The sequence below is a fragment of the Ooceraea biroi genome, chromosome 1 (assembly GCF_003672135.1).
Source record: "Ooceraea biroi isolate clonal line C1 chromosome 1, Obir_v5.4, whole genome shotgun sequence".
Lineage (NCBI taxonomy): Eukaryota > Metazoa > Arthropoda > Insecta > Hymenoptera > Formicidae > Ooceraea > Ooceraea biroi.
In genome coordinates, this window is record NC_039506.1 from 4,576,711 (window position 1) to 4,602,904 (window position 26,194).

The 26,194-nt window shown below is 44.7% G+C and overlaps 1 protein-coding gene across 2 annotated transcripts in view; it reads right to left on the reverse strand.

Annotated features, from left to right (window-relative positions):
* LOC105285989 overlaps window positions 1-26,194 on the reverse strand; it is a 120,446-nt gene that overhangs the window by 81,777 nt on the left and 12,475 nt on the right. For both annotated transcript variants that reach the window (XM_011350591.3, XM_011350590.2), the window contains exon 3: window positions 11,877-15,460. In XM_011350591.3, the coding sequence (XP_011348893.1) occupies window positions 11,877-15,460 (3,584 nt within the window). The remainder of the gene's footprint in view (window positions 1-11,876; window positions 15,461-26,194) is intronic.

Genomic DNA, 26,194 nt, shown 5'->3' on the forward strand with positions numbered 1-26,194 from the left:
GAGATATACCAGGAAATGTGATTTTATGTAATTGGAGAAAATATTTCACCGTGTACCATGTTAATAAGTAGCTGTCGAAAAAGCCGCTCGCCCGATTTGCTTTGGTACGTACACGAAAGAGAGAAACAGAGAGAGAGAGAGAGAGAGAAGGTATGAGTCAGGTATTGAATGTTAATGTGTGGATTGGTCGACGGGTCTTTGCAAGAAAGCCCGTGTGCGAGAGATGTGGACGTGTAAGGAAGTGGCGAGCAATGCGCCGATCGAGCTATCGACGCGTAGTAATGTATACGACTGGTATTGTGCCACCGTTCGCCAGCAGCGTCGAAACGGACCACCCGCAATGGTAATACCGCGCGACGTTGTACGCTAAGCTAATAATTACATAAGCGGATTGCTCAAACCTGCCTTTAACTGGAGGGGTATTGATGGACTACCTGGAAAGAGATGAATAATGTCGCCGGCCATTCAGTACGACAAGTTCCCTCGCGCTTGTCTAGCTTTCGCTAATACGCTCCACGTGAAACGTCACCACGGTGAATGTTCGCAAGGAAAGTTGGCGGGAAGAAATCGGTTGCTCTAATGCGTGGTATTATGATATACGCTGCGTTCGTTAGAACCCTGCATCCGTCGATCAACATGCATGTATTTGTCGACATGCGATCGAGATTTCCATTTGCTTTCACACACATTTTTGTATCTCTATGTAATTAGATAATTAAAGACGCAAAATAGAAAACGCCGGGGAATTACGTTGAGAAGATTGAAAAAGAGAGGAGAAAAACGCCACGCCAGATCGAGACCATATAAAAGTCCAGATTGCGTGCACGAACAGATCACGACAATTGTTTATGCAGAGCCGAGATGATTTGCGTCGTCGCGAGTGGACACGATGAGTATCACAAAATCCAAAATGCGCGACGCGATGTTACAGTTCTGTTTAACAAGTCCGCTCGCGATAGATCGAGAGCTAAGGGAGGCACGTACTCGCAGCGCCGATTATTAAAATCTCACTTTATGTCGGCGATTGCGCAATTATGCAGATTATCGCTCGCATTCGTTTTCGACTTTCAGCCCCGACGGTGGTGGTAGTGGCGGCGGTGGTGCCTACGGGCGGATCATTGCATAATTATGCAGATCGCCTCCCTCGTTAATACCAAAAAGGAGGTGTCGTCCGGACACCTCCTGTGGATAATCAGCCTCCAGGTCCGACTCGACCATCGTGACCTCACCGTTCCCGATTTAGCTCTCGATGCGGCGCAACATACACCTGCGCAATTGATGCAATGTTGGGCTTAAGGGGACCTTGTCGCACCTGACGCGTCGCCGTGCCGGTTCTAAACGTGGCTATTTATGTTGCTCCGTGTACGGAAAGTGTGTTACGTGACGCGGTTGTGCTCTTCGAAGTCGTCGTCGAAGTCAACACGTTTCTTCGCTTCTACATATTCAATATTGGATCCGCCAAGAAAATAAAATACTTCACCAACTTTGCGGTTCACTCCTACGTCGTCTTATAATTGCGTTTAAAGATATTGCGAGGAAACCTTGGAATATCACGGGACTAAGAACTTATTTTCTTCTAAATCGTCTTCAAAGTTTATACCTAAAAAAGAAATTATATATGTTATAAAATTATAAGAAACTTGGAATTACATTAATCTCAATAAATTTTTTCAATAAAAATATAAATTGTAGCCGACGTAGAAATAAACTCTTGATTTCTATTCAAAATTACATAGATATAAATTGATCAATAAAAATATCATTAACATTTTATATAACATTTTATTTAACAAATCCTTTTTTATATAATATAATAATACATGTATGTCTGTCGGGCTATGTATACATAGCACATCATATCGGAATTACCAACTCTTACATCCATTTAGATTTTATTTCAGATTTTATTTTATATAGAGAAATTTCTTTGAAAAACCCTTTGCGTCGTTGCATGTCTTGTACACATTTACATGCACACATACGCGATTCCATGCATATCACCTGAGGAAAATCGAGAGAGGATCCTGCATGAGGAGACGCTCGATGTCGAGCGATCGGAAAAATTGCGTCCTCGCGAAAGTGGGTCCGCCGATCGTGCGAGCCGCGACTTGAAGGATGACTTTTCGCTGAGCGGTTCGCGAGCCGCACGACCGCGGGGGACTCGGAGGCATCATTAATCGCTCGTTCGCGTAATTAATTACTTCTAACCGGCGCAACGATTGGCACGAAACCGTGCTGCGTGCGCCCCGCCGAGGGAAATCTCCGTGTAACCTGCTCGCGCCGTTCTTTCATTTCGTGTTCGCGGCTCTCTCGCGTTTCGCTGACCTCCGGTCTATCCCTTGTATCTTTTTCCGCCGCTGTGGGAAGCTTTTGGATCATAATACTATAGTTAAATTTAATAGAAAAGAGCCAGAAGTTTCAGGGAATTATTAGGTCATTAGTTAACTAAGTAATCCGGATCGTGTCTAGAAAATATGGTAAATATTGTAGTAATGTTTTGAAGAATTTTGTTTTCTGTTTTTCAAAAATTGCCTATTCTGCTATAAAATTAATATACGACAAGCTTTGTTGTGCTGTCATAAGTATGTGTTTAATTTGATTCATCGCTGTCTAGACGCGACCTGGATTACTTAGTTAATGAGCTAATAACATTAGAATAGAGACATTTTTAAGATTTCTTTAAGTTTTCCCGCTGTTATTTCTATTTTGTATAGTCTGAAGAAACTCGTGATACTTAATTATTTTCTCAAAAGAATACTAAATAATACTAAGCAATAAATCGTTGGATAGTTAATGATATTTTGACGGGTTATTTTCTATTGATTTGGTTGCCATTTCTGAGCATCTTAGCATTAAATAAAAATCGATTAATAGTTAAGAGCATATCAGACTGTTTCGCAAACTTATTAACAAGTTTTCGAATTTTACCATACTGTTCCACTCAAATTGTCACGAAAAGGTCGTGTCGTCGTGGCGCCGCTTTCGCCGTTTAATCGCGATTTTAAATTCTCGAAGTGGCCACCGCTATATGCACCTTTCATAACGGTACGAGTTAGTTTAATGCTCGACGGATATCGCGAAATATGCGCGTATACAAGTAAGCGTCGGAAAAAATAGTCGGAGGCGTGCGGAGCTATCGGCGGGCCTCGTTGAATATGCAAATCGCGATCGCGGCCAATCTGGACGACAAGCGAACCTGCTTAAAATGGAGTGGGAAGAGGCGGAATACAGAAATTGGAAAGTGACGCGGATACTCGCGCGTTTATAGACGAACTGACAACGAATGAACGCACCGTCGCAGATCCGCGCGGATACGATTCCGCGTGAGAAAACAGAGAGAGAGAAATATATATCTAAAACGCGCCTACGTCTTAACACCTACACCGAAACCTACACGACGCATATATCGGGTGTCCCAGCTTCCCAGCTTAGCAAATCTTATCGTCCGTCGATTCTTTATTTGGAATTGCCTTTTCCGTGTCAAAAATGAGATAATCTCATCCTCTGCGATTTGATCGAAGACAGAGATTGTTGTCTACTGATCTCCGAGAATGTACATAAATAAATTTAACGTTGCTTAATGCTTTAACGCATTTTTGACAGGAATGGAACGAAGGATGGGTAGCAAAATCTTGCTTAACCGCTATGCCACATTAATTAATTCAGTCTAAAGATAGCATGAAAGGTAGAGATAAAATTAGGCGATGTAACGGGTTTGAGTGTCGCGAGGATTTTTCATATAGACACACGAAATTTTGCTTAAGAATCCGATAAAATCTTCAACTTTCCAAACTTTATCTTATATAGCTTTTTATCTCCTTTGAAAACTATTTTACGGAATTATGTGAAATTTTAATTAGAGTACCATTTGGTTAACGAAGCCCTTTGTACACTGTCTACCGGCGCAAAAAGGTCGCGCTACTTAAGGACCGCCGTTGATCCGTCGCCGATCGGAGCCGTGGCTCTTGACGAGCTTATACCGAGGCAAATCTCGCATCTCTCAGGGCTATCAACGGTACCCTGGCTCTTCAGCAGGATGTTACACGGGTGGTTTCGTACATAGCACCGTGGAAGAGAGGCCAGGCTAACGCGGCGGGGCATTATGCGATCCCGCGGAAGGTTTCCGTGATGGCACACCGGAGCATAGAGCATCGTGGCTAAGAGGCAGCCTCTAAGCCCGAGATATCAATAAATAACCTATCTGGCAATATTATCTCAGCGGTTTTATGCCCCACGGAGCGGGGAATGCGATCCAGTTCCTACGTATAGTCCCGGGCTGCTCCTTTCCTTTAACCCAGGCGCAACAACCGGCCTGGGCCTCCGCCGCGGAGTGGAGGTGTGAATGATCCGCCTACCATAAAGCAAAGTGCATCTAGCTTCCAAAGCATGCTCTCTCGTGGAGAACGTTCTAGGGGCCCTTTCCCTTTCCACTTCCCGCTCAGCTATCGTTTCTCTGTCTCTGTCTTTCTGTCTGTCTGTCCCCCTTTCTCTCTCTCTCTCGTTCTCTTTCTCTCATGAGAAATCGCGATGCACAACCGGCGCTCCAATCCTCAATGATTCGCAGGAATTTAGCATCTCGTTACGCGGCTCCGATTCGCTCTTCATCGTCGTTTCGTCCTCGTCGCTGCGCAGCGCGAATCATTCAAGAGTTTTGCGATCTTGATTTTGTAGGTGTATATTTCCGATTTTGTCACTTGGATATTAACATTGAGGAACATCATTCCCGAAATAAGCAATACACAAACCAGGGTATCTTAAATTATAGCACGTGTGCATATTAGCTTGCTGGGAATTTAGTGAAATTCAAACTTTCGGTTTGTCTTTTAACGCTATCTTCGTAGAGATATTTATTTTATATTTCATTTCATTTTCCATCACTAATTTCTCATCGTTGTTTCTTGTAATTGTCATCTCACTGTACACGTTGTTAATATAATATGAATAGACAGATGTAATGTTAGAGTGTCAAATAATATATTCAAGCGCTCTTTCTGTTTTGAATAGTTAGTATTTCCTCGTTTTGCTTCCCACATCCTCACGTTATTACTCAATATTTAATAATTTAATAAAGCGTTAATGTGTCATGTTTTATTCATCAATTTTGACACCATAATTCTATCTTAGTGCTCATAAAAATATACAAGAAATTGAATAGCCATTGTCGTGCTCCTCCAATTCTCTCTTCCCACATTCTCGCATTATTACTTAATATCGAATAATTGAATAAATTCCTAACACCAGATTATATCCATTAATCCCGAAACACTATAATTTTATCGTAGCGCCCATAATGAAATAAGCAGGATTGAATGGCCACTGTCATACTCCGCTAATTTCCTTCTCTGACACGCGCACACGTCGCTTAATCGCATGTCGTATTTTATCCATTACCCCTGGTACCCTTTACATTTCACCGGCTTCAATAACGCGGACGCGATCGCGCGCGATCACGTCGCGGCGCGTGCAGACACTCGGCTATCGACGGCGCGCAAAAAGCACCCGATATCGGCCAACTCAATCCGGTATACCGAGTCGTCGCACAGAGCCGCGAACACGCCCGCGCCGGGCGAGCTAATAAATCGTAATGGGCCCCGCGCTCACCCCGATCGGTCCCCGGTCGATCTCTCTCGGGCCGCGTGCGGGTGTAGAGCAAATGCCATTAGTGTGAACTTTCGATGGAAACGGGATACGGTTCACTCGCATCGGCGACGGCGCGCGCTTCGCGGGTGGGTAGGTGTACGTCCGTGTGTGGGTGAGCTCTTGGATGCAGCATGCACGGTGAAGAGGAGGTGTGGAGGTCTCGCATACCGCGGATTTGCCTCGCCGATAGACTGATCCTTTCGACGCGCGAGCGTATATATATAATACGTACGTTCACCTCTCCGCGAAATCCGCAGGCTGATTCTGTTCAGCAGCTCGCGCGCCGATCGCGATCGGAATTCTCGCATTAGGCGTTGTTCGCGACAGGCATGCTGCATCGGTGCGATTTGAGGTCTGTCATTTCCGAAGATGTCTAGAAAATCTATGTTTCTGCTGCAGATTTCTCTCTGAGAGAAAGGATTTATATTTATGTTCTAGAATTAGAATGATCTAACGATTGGTTTCAGGCAGCATCATGTTGAAGATGCATTACTGGATAGTGTCGTGGTAAAATTACTTTGCAGATACTAATTACTGGCTTTTTAGATAATGAACAGTAATATTACTAATCAACTGAAGATTACTGATTGACTCGAATTGCTTCTATACCTCTTTTCAAGTTCAAATCAACTTAGCACATATCAAGGAAGAAATCTCTATTTATGTACGTTCTCTCGCGATGTATAATATGCTATTAGATGTTCAAATAAGTTCTAATCGTTTTAAACTTTTTTATCTGCTGTCAAAAAATAATAGATAAAATCAATACAGTCTCCATCACCATCTATTACTTTCTGCCCACGTTTAGGTAACAAATGGATTCCGCAGCGAAAAATGCTTCCTTTGACGCTATAAAATCGTCGATCCATTTTTACACTTCGGACATTTTTTAAATGCTGGTCTGTCAGATTGTGCATCGAGCGGAACAACTAGTAATCCGATAATGCAATATCAGGCAAATAAGTCGAGTGTCATAAGTGCCTCACAATAATTTATAGCGGAAAGATAAGGTTTCCCGTCACTCTATCGAATGGAATCCATGTTCACGCACTTACAGAAACGATATCGCGTTTGAGAAAAATTACGCGACTAGGCAACCGAGATGCACACTCCAGGGCACGAGTCTCCACCACCATCGCTGCACAGTAGACACCATACGTGTAAGCGATTGTCCTGCACGGCTACCGCGAAATGGCGGTATTAATCGGCGAGCAAGGTAGATAGATAGGCAGATAGATAGACAGATTTATTCTATCCTCGGATAAATGCCCTACGGACAATCGGAGATTATGCGAAGCGGCATAACTTACAACTCAATACAGCGCTGCGAAGCGTGTGGCTTAACATTGCGGCTGAATGCAGCGCGATAACGTGCAAGTTCCTCGAATAAGCGTGACGAAAGTGAGACATTGGAGCGATTCACGATTATCGGTGGATTACGTAAGTAGGCAGCGCGACGCTCAAACGTTCGAATGAGGCCGGATGACAGGCGAGACGGACGCAGACCTAGAATGAACGGGCCGCATGAAAAAACGCGGTCTGAAAGGAGGATCTCATGCGGCAACGGCGGCGGCGGTACAAAATAAAGGATATTCTTTTCGTTTTACGGCCATTTATTATTAATTAGCGCGGTATAAGGCAAGAGCCGCGCCGCGGGGATCCGCACCTCTCCTGCCGGGTTACGGTGGAGTTAATGGGCCTTTTTTGCGCGTGCCCTTGCTGGCCCTCCCTCCATCCCGTTCCCCGTCTCTCCGTTTTGCTACGTCGTTGGTCCCTTTTACACCGGCGATTGCGAAAGCACCCTTGCCTCCGCGAGGCGAAGCGCGAGCGTTCGCGGCGGGTAAGGCGCGCGAGAACGAGCATGTGTCTTTGCACCTGGGCGTGGATCGGTCGGTTGGTCGGCCGCGACACCATTGCCTGCTCTTTCCATCGGCGGCTGCGCGCGTGGGTGTTCCGAGATACGATAATGCTCGATCATCTCGCGCGCGCAGCCTCCGGCAGGAGCGGGTCCAGCTTTACACGCTACCCGATTCGCCCGCGGACACCTGCGACGAAGCCACCCGATGTCCGTGTGTGCGTGTGTGCAGATACGCAGTGGGGAATCATGCGGGCTTTGCACATCGAGATTAATATTTTGCATAATAACTAATCGCGCATCTCGGTGTATTATACATTGTATACCGATTTCAACGTATTCATTATAATTAGAGGAAATGAATCGTCTCTAGAAAATGTCTTTATGAGCGAAATGACGCGTCGCTATTTTAATTGCAGTCCCTGAAGATTAATGATAGCGATAAAGTTACGGAAGAGTAGCGTAATGGCATGCACATGCACCTACCTCATTCTATAAAACGTTTATTTTTATCGAAATAACGATGAGAGAAGAAAACATATTTCGAACACAGAGATGAACTTACATCGCACCATTAACGACCGTAATCAAATTCGCCAAAGATCGTCGAGACTTTCACATTTGAAAAATGATACTTAGCGCCTTGTAATTTTGCACTGCGCACTTGCGCAAGGAGATCTCGGGTCCCAGCGTGAGAAAACGAAGTCTCCGCCGGGAACTTTGGTCGGTGCATGCTGTTGCGGTCCATTTGCTCCTATTCGTACAACTCGTTGAGAGGAAAGAGGAAAGAGGAAGGATAAGGACGACGGGGAAGGGACGGTGGTACGGTTTCGATGGCCGCAGCTGTGTTCGCCGTCGAACAGCGGGGAGAGGCAAATGGGTTTCGTCGTGTCCCAGGGCGACAGGTCCGCGATTAATGACGAAGTGCGAAAGTGCTCGAGTCGGAATGACAGAAAACGCAACGTTCGTGCGAGGGGAGAGAGATCGGGCGAGAGGGTTGAGCGGAGGATAACGGGCGGCGATAGGAGCGATCGGCCGCGAGTGCGAGCGAATTAGACCCGACAAATAGATCGCCCAGCGAGATAAATGTCCTAATAACGGGCTTAGGCTCGCGCACACCCGCGATCGAACGTGTACACCGTTCAAGGGGGACCAGAGACGATCATTAGAGCTCGCGCACGGTGTGTAGAATCGAGACGCCGTCCCGGTTCAATTCACTCGCACGAACACCTGTCACGAGCACCGCGTGCGCACGCGCGCGCCGTGTAAACGCGTTGTGTAACGATGTAGGCCGACCCACCGTGAGACCATCACGCGTTTCACGCTCGCCTTCTTTGCCATTGTAGTTTCTTTCACGAGTCGGCAGCTTTCGGCCCGACGAAAGGCACGCTGTGGTCCATTAATCTCTCTTCGATAGCGATGGCACCGACACGGTCGCGCCTACGAGCTATTCAACGCCTCCCGCGGCACGTGTATCGATCTTGGGCGAGTTACCGCGTAGTGTCTCGGTCAATTCTTTCGGACAACGCACCGATTTGTCCTGGGCGTGGGCCAGAAATCAATAAAATCCCGAGCGTTTGAATAGCACTGCTTTGAGTACATCTGTTATTTCGTCTAATATAATAAAAATTTCCTTTTCTAGAGCAGGCAGGAATAAGTAACGAGTGTTGCGAAATATCTTTAGCCAATTTACGTCAGGAAAGAAAACTGACAAACGTAAATTTTTATTGAACAAAAATATATTAAATATATATTCAATGTATTTTGAAAGAACCTATTAAAAATACATGAATCACTGACTCAACATTTATTATAACACTAACGTGAGTTTTTCGTTGAAGTATTGCGAGCGAACATTCCGGGAGAGCCATCATTAGTCATCAACGGGCGATTCTCACGATTCTCGCGATGAAAACGCTCGCTGCAAAACACGGGACGAATACCGGGGCAGCCGATATCTGCGTCTCCCTTTCCCCCTTCCAGCAACAGCAGCTTCGTGATATACTAAGCGTTATTTACGGCGTGTTCGTCTAATTAGATAATGGTGTCGATATTTTATATTCGTGCGTTCACTTGCAACATTATCACCGCCGCAACTGCGCGACCTTCGCCGACCATACCGCAAATCGTTACGGCCGTAACGCGCGACTCGCGGTAAATCGGTTCGGATGAGCGCGGTGCAGCGAGAACGCGTGTTAATAACACGTGCTCGCGGCGCGTAATCGAGTTAGAGGATCGCGAGAAATTAGAGCCGAGAGCGCTTGCGCAGGGCGGCCGACCAGACTGATCTCTGTATTCCAAACGGTCTCGGTAATTGGAATATTAATCGATTAATTAATACGCGAAGCGGAAAAATGCACTATCTTTCGTACATCATCCTGTATTTTATATGCCGCACATCGTTAAATTAGTGCTGTGAACGCTCGGCCGCTATCGCGGCAATCAGATCGAGTATTCCAAATGGGCGGCGATTATAATCGGCATATTAATCGATTAATCCATAGGTGAAGCACAAGAGACACATCCTTTATTGATGGCACGCGTCGCGTGAAACTGTCACGTCGCGAAATTGAATAACCGAGTCCCGGCAAGTTGCGCAACCGAGAAATAACGATCGTCTGAAGATTTACTGCATGGAAAAATCTCTCCTCGGGCCATGGCGAGAGAAGAATTATCTATCACTCGGGTTAAATGTTACGTCCGATGAGTCTCGCGGCTCCGACTTATTTCCCAAGAGAGGAGGCAGTGGGCTTTTATGTCGATGATAGCTCGCGAACGCCGTATCATTACTCTTCATACGGGATCCCGGCGACGTCCGACAGCGAAAGCTCCGTTATGGGGTAACGTCTATCCCGCTTAACTCGCGAGATCGACGAGCCCATCGTGCCTTGCACCGATTCGAGCCTAACAATAACATTCGTAACTGTCTATTGTCGCGGTGGCAAATGGATCAGACTCAGCGATCCCAAGATGAATGGTGTTACGCAAAAATCAATCAAATCCTTAAGCACTAGTTTTCGGTAAACAAACGTTAATAATCGATTCGCTCGCGCACGATCAATCAGCAATCGAGCCTTTATCTTTTGTTAGAACTGATAGCAGTTAGATTTCTCATCCGACGTTGCGCAAAGCACTTTAAACCTGCGTTTCATCGTGCGTATAATGAAATTCTACTCTACAGTTTACAACTTCCATAAATTTTCTGTCCAATAATTCTATCAACGTTCACAAAGACTATAACGACATTAAAAACGAGTATTATCGTTTTTACGTGGCGCGAGTGACGCGAGAGATTATGCGTGCCGAGATCAAAAGTCATAAATATGATCAAGCGAGCAACTTTAGCATGCACGCCGGAGTCTACGCACTTCCGCGGAGTCGAGTCGCAGGAGTGTCGCGTTGCCTTGTCGCGCGGCTCGTTCGCGTGACAGATACTCCGAAAAGAGCGCGTTCACGCGGCGTGGGCGCGCCGGTGTAATCCTATAACCGCGTGGTTGCCTGTTAAAGTCGCGCTTTTCAGCGCGACTAGGCGGTAACGCCGGCTAGGTGTACAGTTAGACGTGACGCAATTGCAACGGCAACAACCGGCAACGGGTCCAATTATCGGCTACTTCCGGTTCGTAGCGCGTACCGAACGCTGTCGGTGTCGTCGGTGGATTAAAGCCGACGCAAAGAAAAACTCGGGGGAAATTATTCGACGGCCGATCGCGGAAGCGAGACCGCACGCGGCAACACGGTCTCTCCTTGCTGGTAATCCGCGACAATCGCATAAATACGGCGGAATAGGAATCGCGTAACGCCCCGCGACTCTCGCGCACGGCGGTCATCCTGATTAACGTCATACTCGGCCTTATCTTTTTTTGCAGTAACGAGAATGACTCAAGTACGAGAACTTGCAGTCGTATGATCGCCTAGATAGATCATACCCGCGGAATGAATATTCAGATTTAGAAAGTTCCGCGAGCACACACGAGATTTATGATCGATGTATTCAGATCTTTACTTCTTTCCTGAAAACTGATCTCTCAAATAGTTGCAAGAAGTAACCAACATTTTTCTTTATTTGATGCAAATAATTCTTTGCTAATAATAGTATAATTTCTTCGGTAATGATTAACTATTCACCGTTATGGCATCTCGTGCGAAAATTTCCGGTATAGCATTTTTTTCCAACAAATACATTAAGTGCATCCACGCGATTCCATCGACCCTTCTTAAGGCCCGATTCACTTGGCCGAGAGAGCCGGGACGCCAAAATCGATCAATCACCCGGCCATCATCGTCGACGTAACCCCGTACTCGGCCGTGGCTTTAACCCCGAGTTAGTTAACCTCGCACACCGAGCGCGGAAGAGAACAAATAAAAAAAAGACTTCTCTTACCTGATTGATGTCGCTGCCCAAATCCCGTGCGCTCTTGGCGCTCCTCAGCTGATAGCCGCGATACTCTCGATACCTCATGGTCACTTCGTCGTCGGTCAAGGCGCCGCTGCTGCCGCTCCTCATGTTCTTCTTGCCCTTCTCCTCCTTCGCCTTCTTCTCCTTCTTGCTGAACAGCTGCTTGACCTTGCTCATGGTGCCGCTCTTCTTCGCCGCCTTCTTCTCGTACTTCTTGTCGGCGGCGCCGGAGGGTGGTTTCGTGGTGACCAACGCCGGCTTCGAGTCGCCCACGTACTTGTCGTACTTGCGCTGCTCGGGCGTCAGGTTCATGTTACGATCGGTATGCCGTCGCTCGTGCTTGATGAACTGTCGGCTAACGAAGCCCTCGTCCTCGGACTCGAGCTGTTCGCGCCTGTCCGCCTCCTGCGAGTCCCTTCGGTAATCGTTCTCGATCCCGGAATCGGCTAGCCGATCCTTGCGATCCGGATCGCTCAGCCTGGTCTCGCGATGACGACGCTCCGTGTGCGTTCGCGTCTCCTGCCTCGCGTGCCTCGACTTGCCCTCGTGATACGTCCTGGGCGGCCTGGTCGGACCTTCGTTGAACGTCTCCAACCGGCTGCTGGCCGAAGACACCTTCCCCCGCGGACTGTCGGAGTCGTCGAAGTAATCCAGCCGGTTGCGCGATCGTCGGAGCGGCTTCTTCGGGTCGTCGTCCAGCTTGCGATGCTCTTTCCTCAGGGTGCGTGATGTCTCATCGTAGCGTGTTTCACAGCGGATCGAATCCCGAGCGGTGGTGTCCGAGTCGTATCGGCTCGAGTTGTAGCCACCGCCGCCAACGCGGTCGGTGCGTATCCTCGGCGGCGAGCTGTCATAATCGTCGTGGATCGGATGCTTGCCGTCGCTCGTGTATCTCTGGTGTGTGGTGCGCGTTTCCTTGTAGTACTTGGACTCCAGCTGGCTGTTGGTCATTTGCGAGATATCGGTGTCGTAATCGTCGTTCGGGCCCTCGCGCAGGCTGTCCAGGTGGCGTTTCGCGAACGGCGATCTCTCCCTACGTCCGTTTATCATCGTCGGGCTGTTTATCAGCGTACCCGGGCGTCTCGCGTTTCGCGCGTTCACGTAATCCGCGCGGCTGCTCAGGTTCTCGTGCGATCTCGTGGTGTACTCGCTCCTGAGTGCTCGCACTCGGTTGCTCTCGCCGACCTCGTCCAGCCGCTGCGTCGACTTGCTCATACCACGGATCGATTCGAATGGCTTCTTCGTCTTCGGCAAATGTGTCTCCCGCCCGATCGGACGGGTCTCGCGGTCCAGAAAGTCGTCGCTCTTGGAGAACTTGCGCTCGTTGAGCTTCTTCGCGATGATCGGCGAGGACAGCTCGTCGTCTCGCGAATCGCCGCGGATGTGATTCGTCGTCCTGGTGGTCTCCTCGGACAGATAGTGCGAGGATTTGTATGGGCTGCCGCCATTCCTGATGGTCTGGAAGCGTTCCTCCGGGCTGCTCCGACTTCGATCACTAAGGAACGGCTTGAAGTTGTCGGCGTAACCTTCATGCGTCCGCGTCTCCACGATGTACTTGTCACCGTACTTGTCCGTTCTGGTCTCCACGGTATAGCCATTTTTCGGTTTCGTCTCGAGATAGCCGTTGGCCGGGATTTTGTTGGTGATCTTCTTTTCGTAGCCGTACACCTTGCCGTTGTCCTCGTGCATCTCCTTCTCGAAGATGTATTTCTCGCCGTTGCTATTGGTGCGCGTTTCCGTGATGTACGTGTCCATGTACCGCTTCGGCGACGCGATCCGGTTTGGCGTGACTGGCGACGGCACGATCGGCTTGTCGATGATCTCGTGTTCGCTCGACTTTTTCACCGGTACGTTAGCGCTGTTCTTGGCAGCGGCGAACATCTCGTCGGCCATCAGCCTGGATTTGATTCTGGACTCGAGCAAGTCCCGTCGGGCACTCAACTCGGATGTTTTGTGCGAGATCCCGCTCTCGTTCTGCCGCAACTCGCCGCTGTCCCGTCGCCTGGAGTCCATACCATCAGCTCTGCCGCGACCAGAAGTGTCCACGAACACGGTCGAGGTGTACTTCTCGGGCTTGTCGTAGAGGCGCCGATCAATATCGTCGAATTCGCGACGCCTCGCAGTCTCGCTGGTCCTCGGGATAAAATCCTTCATGCCGCTCGAGTGTTTGCCGAAGGGCAAACTGCCATTCATACGTTCTTCTTCGTACTTCGACTTGAAGGTATTAATTTCGTTATTGCGACGCAGCTCGCTGCTGTACGAGTAGTCGGTCCTGCGGTACTCTTTCTCCGCAGGACTATTCTCGCGAGACGAGTCCTTCCTTTCAAGGCCGAGACCCTCGTCGCTGTCGGAGTGGCTGCGTTGCGCCTTCTTCTTGTCCGGCTGCACCTGCGCGTAAATAACGTTGGTCTGCGCCGGCGGCGGCGGGCTGCAGGACTCGTTTGGTCTCGTGTAAGAGAATGGCCTGTTGTTGTTGTGTCCGAAACCTGGCGACGGCGACACCATCGTCCTGGTCAGCTGCGGTGGCGGTGAACGATCGTTGGACAATCGGTGGATCATCTTGTGAATGGTGGATTCCTCGTTGCGTTGCTGAAGATTGTAGCGGCTGTTATGCAGCATACTATTCGCGCTCGTCTCGTCAACCTCGTCTCTCCCGCGTTTCGAGTCCTTCGGCGGTGAAGGAGTACGACTGGTCCCCGCGCTCTTCCGATCACCAGTCTCCCTCTTCTCCTCGTCGTCCCTGCCCTCGACGAATATGTGGTGCTCGATCACCTTGGCCTCTCGGCCGGTCGCTTTATCGGCGTGTTCGCCAATAATCTCAGTCGTCTCCTCAATCGTCTTTTTCGCGTCGATGCTCCGTGATATCACCTCATCAGCATCGCCGACGATTGGACTCATTCGCTCGTCTTCCTGCTTCTTCGGCTTCTTCGGTTCGGGTCGGTTGTTATTCTCGCGATCTGCGGCGCCGAAGTGGAACGGCTGCTGATCGACGTGGGGCGACGCCTCGATTATCGGCGACAGCTGCTTCTTCGCTCGCTGGCTCGCGGTGCTCAGGTGCGAGCCCTCGCTCTCGCTGCCGCTCCGCTTGCGCTGCGCGCCGTTGCGCGTCCAGGCGCCGGCGTCGCTCGCGCTCCGGCCGACCGGCTTGTGCCGTCTCTCCGATTTGGGCGAGAAGAAGCGCGTGAGCGAACCTTTCAGCTTCTTCGTGCTGGCATCGCTGGCGCTCCTCTCGAGCGGCTTCTTCCTGGCCCGTGGGGTGCCGAGGTCCGCGCCGCTCACGGTCGTAGCACCGATCTCCTCGCTGCCCCGCCGCGGTCTCACATCGATCGGCAATTCGGGACGCTTCCTGTTACGACGCGCCGGCAGAGTGCTGAAGCGACCGGGCAGGCTGCGTCGGTTGTCGTGCGCCACGGAGTGGTGGGTGCCCGCCTGCTGCAAGACCAGAGCCGCCTCCTGCGCGAGATCCTCCTTGCTCCTCGCGGCGATGCTCTCCTTGTGTACCGGGGTGGCGGTCAACCTACCTTCGCCATCGCCCACGAGAGCCGCGGTTACGCGCGGTGTACCACGTCCTGCAACACGCACCGAGCGCGCCCGGCTGTTTAGTCGCGCCTGTTTTCACTGTGTGCGATCGTCACTCGAACGATGTTACGCAAAAATGATCAGTTAATTCGGGGGGTTCGAGTGAAATGAATCTGCAGGTGCATATCTTGCTGGATCAGCATGATACGAGATTTAGCAGGAGCAATTTGATTTATTGAACAATATTTTACTTGGCGGAATAACATTTTTGCGTAACGCCATTCATTAACGACGCGAGAAGAGGATATAAATCATATCAAGGAAAGAATGTTTGAAAAAAATTGGATATTAAGAGCCATTTCTCTGTAGATTGAAATGTCTCAAGAACAAATTGGTTTTTTAACGGGCACATAAAAACTTTAATTACTCGATGTAACTGGTACATATAGACTTGCGTGCCGAGATAATCAAATTCGATAATGGTGCCTCTCGATTGGAGAACGAATCAATAATCTTAAATTTTTGAACGTTTGTAAAACAGCTTATCGATAATGATTAAGATAGAAATAGAAGAGCATAAATAAAAGTCGGCTGTAAACTAATAATAGATCGTAAAAATGTCAGACACCGGTTTTACATGTATGGAGCATAAGAAGCTACTCGACATAGGAATTCCTAAATTTTAATAGCAAAGCGGATATTTCTGAATTTCCACTTGCCATTGGTATCGCTGTCGACATTTGGTAAATTCAATCAGCTAATGAATCATATGTCGACGCGCAGTGTTATTGGATTTATAAAATTAGCGATTTATGTTAAACGGTCGAGTGCATGGTCGTTAGCGGTTAATCACTCAGTTTAATCAAACGCCAATGGTTACACGGTAAACGCGATTGCCTCGCGTTAAAAGCTAGAGTCTGACACATAAGAAATTGCCGTCCTTCTGTCTCATCTTCGGGACTTCGGCTAAATCGGGACCGCCATTAATTCGCCGCGTCACGTGTGCGCGCATCCGATTCGCTGTATCGATATAATGCTTGTAATTAACACTGTCATATTTATAAATGGGTCGCTTAATCAATACCTCGTTAAGATTGTGTCGACTTTGCCGAGATTAGTGGGCGCTAACTCGAGGGAACTAGTTTCTTTCTCTCTTTTTAAGTGATAGTCATAAAGATATAATATTGAGGGAGGAAAAATGTACAGTAATGCAATTAAGTAAAACTGAATGCTAAAGTTAGAAAATAATTATAGCAGTAATGTATTTCGCAATTACAAGTTTTAAGCATTTTTTCAATTTTATCTAAACTTTTAATTGAATCTTATTAATTTGAATTAAGATCTTAATGAAATACATCATAAGCAAGTAGCTTTGCAAACATAATGTATAGTTTAATAAATAATTACAGTTTAATACAGAAATAATAACAGTTCCATATTTTAAGTAATTTTACAATTTGCAAACCTACGCCAGGCTTCTTCTGAATTCTTTAATAGACTCTTGAATAAAATTGTGATTAAATACAGTTGATTCGTGCGAACTTAAGGATGAAATAATTTTATAGAGCTACGCTCTTGCTCTAAATTCGCTACTTAAATACGTTGAACGATTCTCTCCGATGTTAATTAGGTCATCACAAAATTTTCACCGCAGATAAAATCGAACTACGTGCACGAGCCGGCTTGCTTGATCTATCATTTTTATTCGCGGACGATATATCTTACATAAGGAGAAAGTAGCGACCATGGTGAGATATCTTCCTACGCTGGACGGGCTTGAATCTGCGTCTTACGCAGTAGACGCTAATCGACGTTGGGCGGATGAAAATTGATTCATTATCGATCTTGTCACGTGCATTACCATGCTTGTCGTTATTACCGCTGCACATAACGCATTAATTCCCCAGTTACAGTCGGATATGCCTCAACAAGTCAACTCCACCTACGCCAATTTATTTGTGCCTGTTCGATTTATCCGTGCCAATAAAATAATGAACTCTAATGTGACATGTATATATGTATAACATAAAATTATTAGAACAATACTGACAAAACACAAAGAAACTTATATGTTTGAATTTCGGTAATGTTTGTGGTTTTATTGTAACGTATTTGTATGGTTTTGTTGTAAATTTATATAAATTTATTATATGAATCAGTTTTTTATTATTGTATATTAATTCTTCTCTCACTAGCGCAGGTAGCTAAATGCACATTCCGCGAATACTCCTAAGACTCGTATAACATCGTATGCACGAATTAATCGCAATTACTAGGACATTCGTGTTCCATAACGAGGAACAGATGTGCCGACGATGCTCGGCGTCGAGGCTGTTGATGGATTTACAGCGTCGTTGTCGCAATTTTAGTACTCGAATAGTATTCGCGGCAGGAACGCGCGAAAAGTCCCGCCGTGATCGTCAGCGAAGATCCTCGGGATGAGATTGCCGTTCGGTAGCAATCAGCATCGCTCGTCTTATCGAGGCTTCGTACTGCTTCTTTTCGTAAAGAAATACGCAGCGTCTACCTTCGGAGACAATAGATCTCTGTCTTCCATTCGCGTGGGAACTTGTCGTTAATCGTCGTCACGTCATTCAGAACAGCACGTCGAAAACTCTTTTATGATCCTCGCTCTCATTTCCATAAATGCATAATTAACTCTCTCTCACAAAGCCTTTGTCTCTCTGACGATCCGACCCACTTAACGAACTTCTCGTTTAGCTAATCGTAAGTTACACCTGCGCTTCCAGGGAAACGTTGTTTCCTCCTTCACTTCTCGAGGAAGGAGAACGGACCTGGCAACCTGGAACTCGGAACTCGCGATTTCTCCTCGCTTCGACCAGCTCGGTCGGTCGTATCCCTTCCGCTCGGCGTCCGCTTCTTCGGAGTTACGTTGTATATCGTGAACTACCAAGCCGACAAACTTTGTGCCGTTCACGAGATTCAGTGGCGCGGGACCACGCGCGACTGTCACGCCGGTAGCTTGTAATCTCCTGAGATATCGTTGGATTTAATTGCGCGAGTAGAGCGGCGTCGCGCAGGATTACGCGGGAAGCCCGTGCGAAGGATGCATTTCCAACTCGCGGGACTTCCGTCGTGTAGAATCGCGTAGATCCGCGCGCGAGCGGACCTCTCTCCTCCACGGATCGAGATTAATAAGGTATATAGCTCATGCTAATACCGCAGAATGCGCATCACGAGTCGAGAATGCGGGTTAAAGTGGGCGGAAGCACGTCGCTTCGGCAGATGCTTCGATCCTTAACGGAGGATCCGGTTCGATCTTCATTTCCCGAGAAGACTAATTATTGCCGGGAGAAATATTCTACGCGCGCGAGTACTACGCGGGGAGGAAAGAGAAAGATAGGCAAATAAATGAAATTTATTTGATCTCTAGCGTAATCTCTTTAAAGATTATCATTATTGATTGCAAGATATACAAAGATAGATTCTTGGGTGACGCTTGGTGCACGATATCATTAAAGTAATTTAGGAGAACTTGTTAAGGCGATCCTGGAGTCGTCTGTATTACCGGCGTAATCGGTGATTTTCCTGCATTTTTCAAGAAATATATCTTTTTATTGGATTCACAGAATGAAAAATCCTTTTCCACGATGAAAGTACACACAATAATGTAGTGTGGAAAATAGGACTTAACTTTCCAAATGGAAAACAAATAAAAATCGTGATTTTTTTCCATTTGAAAAGTTAAGTTCTATTTTCCACACTACATGATTGTGCGTACTTTCATCGTGGAAAAGGATTTTTCATTCTGTGAATTCAATAAAAAGATATATTTCTTGAAAAATGCAGGAAAATCACCGATTCCGCCGGTAATACAGACGACTCCAGGATCGCTTAAGCAGAAAACGAACAAAGCGGTTTAATGATATAAAGGAGGAATGATTTAAGTGAAATAATTGATCCGAAAAATCAAGATGCAATTGACAAATCTAGAAAGAGAGAAGAACGGGAAGGAGAGAAAAGTAGGTGTATTAGCATGTGATACACGTATTCCGGGCGGGAATCGACATGATTAGAGAGCCGTGAACGCATACACTTGATTCGATGAATAATGAACTGCGATGCAGGTAACTGTTCAAACAGTGGCTTTTAAACTTTTCTACTCTTCTTGTATTTATTAACGTAAAATCTTATCGATTTCATAATTTTAATATAACGTAATATTGTTTTGGAATAACTTTTTTGTAAACGTCGAAATTGAAACTTTTACATTTGGGAAGCATCAGCAATAGTGCAACCAAATTATATAACGAAACAAAACAAAATTAAGAAACATGTTGGGCGGAATGTTGGCCGAAAGTGTCAAATAATTTGCATATAAAAAATAAAGATAATATGGCCACATCAATTTCGACAATGAAAACCACTGTTGCGACAATTTTATGTATCGATATAGGCATCTCTTTTGATATTCAAATGAATTCAATTACCGACTAGTAAGTTTGCCGTAATGCCAGCTTATTATTTTATCGGATTGTTTATACTTTTCAAGGATACTTATCTCGTGTACGTTCAGCCAAGTAAGTCTAAGCGGAACACCTAGCGAGCGGAACACACGCAGAGTGGTTAATGTCACTTGTGCAGCACCACGAGTGATCGTTAACGAGATGTAATCATTGTGCTTGGCTGACTGATTGATATTCAGGAGCGTCGTAAAGATCGCCGGTGATTTAATTATCACGACATTAGCGACAGGATCTTGCACCAGGGGCACATTATACGTTCGATGAATCCGTGATGGAGACCGCGCACGGCCGGCGAACGCGTACGCGCGTCTTCCTGCGCGAAGCGTATTATTATGTTGGCTTCGTGCTGTTACTAACACTTGTGTTCCCGTTACAAATGTATCCGATGTTCGAATCATCAGATCAGTGGATTATCGAATGCTGAGATTCTCGTTCTTGCGACTAAATCCACGAAAATGATTAGAACGATTGATTCACGAATTAACAGATATCTAGATATCTATATTTTTTAATTCTTTTAAGTTATGGAATTTTTAAATCCTCGCATTATATGTTCCTCAAGTTTTACCACACTTTAGACTGAAAATTAAGTCTTAAGATCATAAAATATAGATTCTGAAATTCCTTTACTCTTAGATTTTTTATAGTTTTTTGTATTTTGCATGCTTACTGCGTGCATTGTATTTCCAGAATAATCTCGGTAGGAAATAGTAATATATCTACAAATTGTATATAATGAGCTTATTTTTTCTTTTTAAATTATATCTGTACGCGGAAACGAATCAACACGTTGACCAGCGTTAATTACTAGTTCGCGTATCTTAATTATGCTATCTTTTTAGAAGAAAAGAGAAACCGTCCTCGAGAAAGTCACTTGGCACTTTTCCTATCTAAATTGATACGTGATTCGAAACGAGTTCTGCATGCCGTTAGTTTTGCGAACATTTTGCTTGGGGACTTATTGCGATGGAACACTGAAACGAGTTACCGTGGTTCCCCAGGCTACGCTCCAATTGCTTGACATTCTCACAAATTATCTTTGGACGATCCCAGTTAAGGACATACACTGTTACGATTCTCTTGAGCGATGATGTTCTGGGAAAGTTGTACAGTGAGAGTCACAGTTTTGTAAATGAATAAACAATTGCTCAGTTGAAAGTTACTCGATTGTATAACACGTAATTTTGCTTAAACAGCAAAACTAAATTGTATATATATATATATATATTAAAGTAATTTAGGAGAACTTATTAAAAAAACATATCATAAAAAACATATCATACCATTTAAAAAAACGAAGTTGACCTTCATATGACCTCTACGCGTACACCTAATAAAAAATTATTTAGAACAAATTATGTGTCCCTCGAAACCATGCAAGTTTGGTCTGACATATTTTTTCCTATCACCAATAACAGCCGAGATATTCAGATGGCCTGTTTTAGGTGCCTCACCCTGTGTATATGCATGCATGTATGTATTTTACTTGTGTGTGTATATATATATATATACTTTATATTATTTATGCATCATATATAGACTTTACAATTAAATTCCTAATATGAAAATATTCGTTATTCCATATGTGTTAATATTGCTAACGGAAGTAATATGTAATCTATGGGCACACATTAGACCTGTGTTTGCTATAATATTGTTATACCGTTGTAATAAAATTTAATATCAAGCTTGCGAACTTTAGCTTAAGCGAAGCTCTTAATAGGCATAAAATTATCAGGCGGCTATCTCGCACGATACACTGCCTTCTCCTTGCCGCACTTTCAACTGCGGCGGGATGCATGTAGCTCAGTCGGGATTCCGGAAATGGCGAGCCTAATCTACGCGCTGCCTCAACCCGATGCGTCGATCGACCGCGAACGTGAGTTAATTATTAATCGACGTGCCAACGTGCTTGTGTAAATGACGATTATGTCGGGATTCTCGAGCTGATTCCGCATTCCGCAGAATTCGCGGATATCATATGCATCTTCCTCACAGAAAAATATATAGAGAGGGTCAAACAAATGTATACACACTTCAACAGATGTTATCTATGAACTGTATATGCAACATAATACGTAGAAACGTAGGCATACATTACAGAAATTTCAATAAAATATTAAATACGATCTACTTTTTAAAGTGGAGGTGAAAGGAGCGTATAAATATGTAGATGTGCAAATTTTCGGCATTTTTATTAATGGTATAATTTTACATGAATTTTACGTGACAAAGAATTATAAATGTAGGAAATTTAACGAGGTCAGCGCTCTCTCTAAGGAGAGAGCTAAAAAAACAGAATAATAAAATCTTTTTATAATAAGAAACAAAGCAAAAGTTATGTGCGATACCAGATTCTTGTTGAAGTTTTCGTTAATTAAGAAGAACTAAGTTCCACATTTTACCAATTTAAGAGATAAAAAGAGAAAAAATTATGAGAAACTTAAAGCATATGTATCTTGATCAATTAATCTAAAATAATTTTTACATGACTTTATTTTTGTCAAATGAAAAGTGATTGTCAAGTCACGTCGTAATTTATGCTACGATTTTGGTAAATCGAAAGCACGTTACTGTTTCAATAATCGTTGTCGAGTAACGCACAGTGAGAATACGCTGCACCAGGTGGGTGAAAGAATTGCCGGAAGTACAAATAGCACATCTCGGCTTGCAGGGGTCAAAGTTCGCGCGGATCGCGCTGACCCACTGCTTCGAGGGCCGCAAATGCCGTAAATACTTCGTGCAGCTGTATCGTTCAGTTCGTCGCGTGAATCAATACGAAAGGCGACTTCCACTTGCAAGAAAATAGTCGCTGTAAAGTGCAACGACTTGGTTTCTCCTTTTTAGTTACATCTTCTTGAAACATCTTCACATTTCTTGACACGCGAGTTTCCTCGTTACCAGGAGCATTTTCATGGAATGACCGTAAAATTTTATCGTTGTACAATATCTTCGCCATTTTGGATTATCTTCAATCTTTGTTAACGAGAAAAAAACTTCTCTTCCAGTACATTTTGCACACATAAGGCAAAGAAATACAATATTTAAAATACAAAGAACAAAATAGAAATAGTAAAATTAGTTATAAAAGGAAAATATAATCACTGAGAAAATAAATTATTACAAAAATTGTTAAAAAATTTAAATACAAAGAAAAGATCAACTAAAATTCCTGTATTTCCAGAATTAACAAATCGAATAAGATTATTCTTCATTAATTTTACATTTTACATTGTTTTTTTCTTTTCTGTGCTTTATCGTGGAAGAATTTCGCACAAGCGAAAGCTAATTTCCGAAGATTGATTACCGACAACGAACGCAAACACTTGAGCGAGTGAACAGCTGGGAAAACTGTTGACACTGATGAATGATTTTAGCGCATGATGTCATAATTGCGAGAGGTATGTTTCCTCAAACGACCAGTCGCGATCAACACGTCTTCCTGGAATCGTGGATCGCCGGCAAAGGATCGGCGGGAAAATCTCGTTACGGAGCCTCGCGTTGAATTCTCAAGTTTTAAGTTTGTTCTGAACCTCCGACTTCTAATTGGCTGTTCGCCGGTACCGGCGCTAAATGAAAGTTCAATCAAATTTCTTTACGGTGAAAGTTTCGTTTTATCGGCGTGTTAGCTTTAACAGAATTTCGCTGGATAATGGCATGCGGTGCATGTTCACGGCCATGGCCGTGCAATAATTTGTATTCCCATAATCCGTACGTGTCTCACCTCTGTAACCTCTCAACACTTCGCCCCCTCGCACTCTTTGCGCCACAAAAGTATTACCAGTGCGATCCTCGCGTTTTCAACTTGGCATACTAGAATCCGCCCGATATTACGGCATTTTCTCGTTTCTGCTGGTCGTTTGTAACCGTAAGACTATTTGACACGCAAGCGACAAACATCGGAGTATAACACCAGTGCGAGTAGAGGTGCAATAATCATAAGAATGTAGAAGAGATTATAGAAGAGACTCGAAGCACGGCATGGTAAAATCGGCCGTTCAGTTGAAAGATTTAAAGGAAATTTTCGGATAATTAATAATAAATTTCATAATGTTATTAGATTACTTTATAAAAATAATACTATTGATGTACGTATCACGGATGAACTATTCTGTGAGATAACAGATTAATGCGTTTGCCCGTCTTAACATGCCTAGAGCTGTTAATTCGAGACTGATATGGAATATTTCCGTGGCAAAAAAGGTGATTAACGCGATCGTATCAACGTTAATGACGGCGGCTTACACGCGAGATATCCGATATGCGATCTCTATGTTATTGACTCACTGGTCCATTCGGTGCTTCGGGTACCCGAGTACTTCCTTGTATCTCTTGCCCGCGTCTCGTACCTGATCGCTACATAGTACCGTCGCGTTATCACGTGTCGTTATTTCTATTCTACGTGCAATGAAAGGTAATACCAATGCAAGATAGAATGGTTTAAAATTGAACACTGAGAATTTTATGATCAAATCACGTAGATAAGGAATAGCTTATTCTGAATAAAATAATATAAAAAACTTATTATAAATTTTCTCTACATAGAGAGTTGCCCTTTCTATAATCTATATTAGCAATCTTAATTACATTCACGCCTCTCTCTTTAGAAAAGCTGGAAAACAACGGACTTGTTTTTTAATATTCGTATATAGGAATAATCCGCTAGTATCTAATAGAAATTTGAAATAATTAGATAGGTGGGCATATTTAGTATAACTTTTTAAAGCCATAAAGACTGTCTTTTAGATCTGAAAAAAATGCGAGGGAGACAGAGATCAGCACGGACTCGTTTTGCGGGCGACAATCAATTTCCCGGAGCGCGGATCTCGAGGCGATTTCCGTGCAGTGTCCATTAGCGATCTAACGAAGATCGCAGGGCGATCGCGAAGCGTATTACACCTCGTTACACACACGTACGCATATGCGCGTGAACGTATATCGATGTAGCGTGTTAAGGACGATCTTCGCGATCGCGGAGCACGCGACGATCCAGGAAATGCCGGCAGGCGGGATAATGCGGACGACACAAGGGGCCCTTAACAAGCTTGGACGAGGGGCACATGCGCGAACGCAATGCTGCACCCAACTAGGCTGACTTCCCGAGACCGCCCGCATTGACGACGAACAGGGAAAGGAAGATAGAGAGAAAGATAAAGAGATGAGGAAGGGGGGAATAATAAGAAATATACACCTTGCACCGCTACAATAAGAAGTATGGCGCGATCGCTAATGCACCGTTCCGAGCTGAGACTTTGTATCGTGACGCGAAGTTCCTCTTCGTTCTAGAGTATTGCTTTCCAGCTACTTCCGTGCGATGGAATCTCTTTTAATTTCTAAGAAATTGTCGGTAAATAAATTCGTACGTTTTATTTTCCTAATATTACTATTAATTGACGTAAAAGTATTATACAGATTAGTACAGATCAGTATAGAATAAGTAATAGTGAATAAATAATTCAATTTTGTACTTTAGAAGCTAAAGTATCTGATATATTTGGAACATATTAAATTACATTTAGAATAAAACTAGGAAAAAAAGTCCTTCCTATTTTTCCCTATTAGTACAATAGATTTCTAATTACAAAGGAGAGAGATATTAAAATGTTCTTTTTAGAGGAGATGGAGATATTTTCTAAAATAATTTCCAAGAATCGTAAATGCAAAAATGAAGATATTTTTCAAGAACAAAGATAATCTCCGTTCTTTCATAATTACTATATATTACCAATGATGCGCATCAAGGATTAAGTTGGGGCACGATAATAAATATCCGAATTTAATTACGCTCTGCCGGCTCGAGTCGATTATCGCAATTTCGCGGTAAGCCGTACTGAGTGAGGCGTGAGCTTTTGTTGCTCATGTCGTCGCAAAAAGTGAATGGAGCGGGTGAGAGTTCGTCGACCGTGTCCGATCGCGGAGTTGACACTCGACCTTGTCGGCCGAGTCTCCTGCGTCTGAAAAGAGGGCCACGAGGAAGAATCCTGACATTATAAAAAATATTTGCTCGCAATATTTATTAATATTGCGATCGATTATTATCGATACCACTAATAATCACGATGTAAACATAGTTTGCTTTAATCTGTGTTGCAATTAGATTATGATCGTACTGAATACTCCCCAATGATGATTGGATAATCTTTCAGAGACACATACTTTAAAAATTCGGAATTTTTATAGTTGTTTTTTCTTGGAAATGTTAAAACAGTTATTTTATTGTAAACTATTTTTCTTCAATATAACTCTTCAGACGCATGATTAAATGAAATATTATTATTTATCATTCAATTTGGAAAA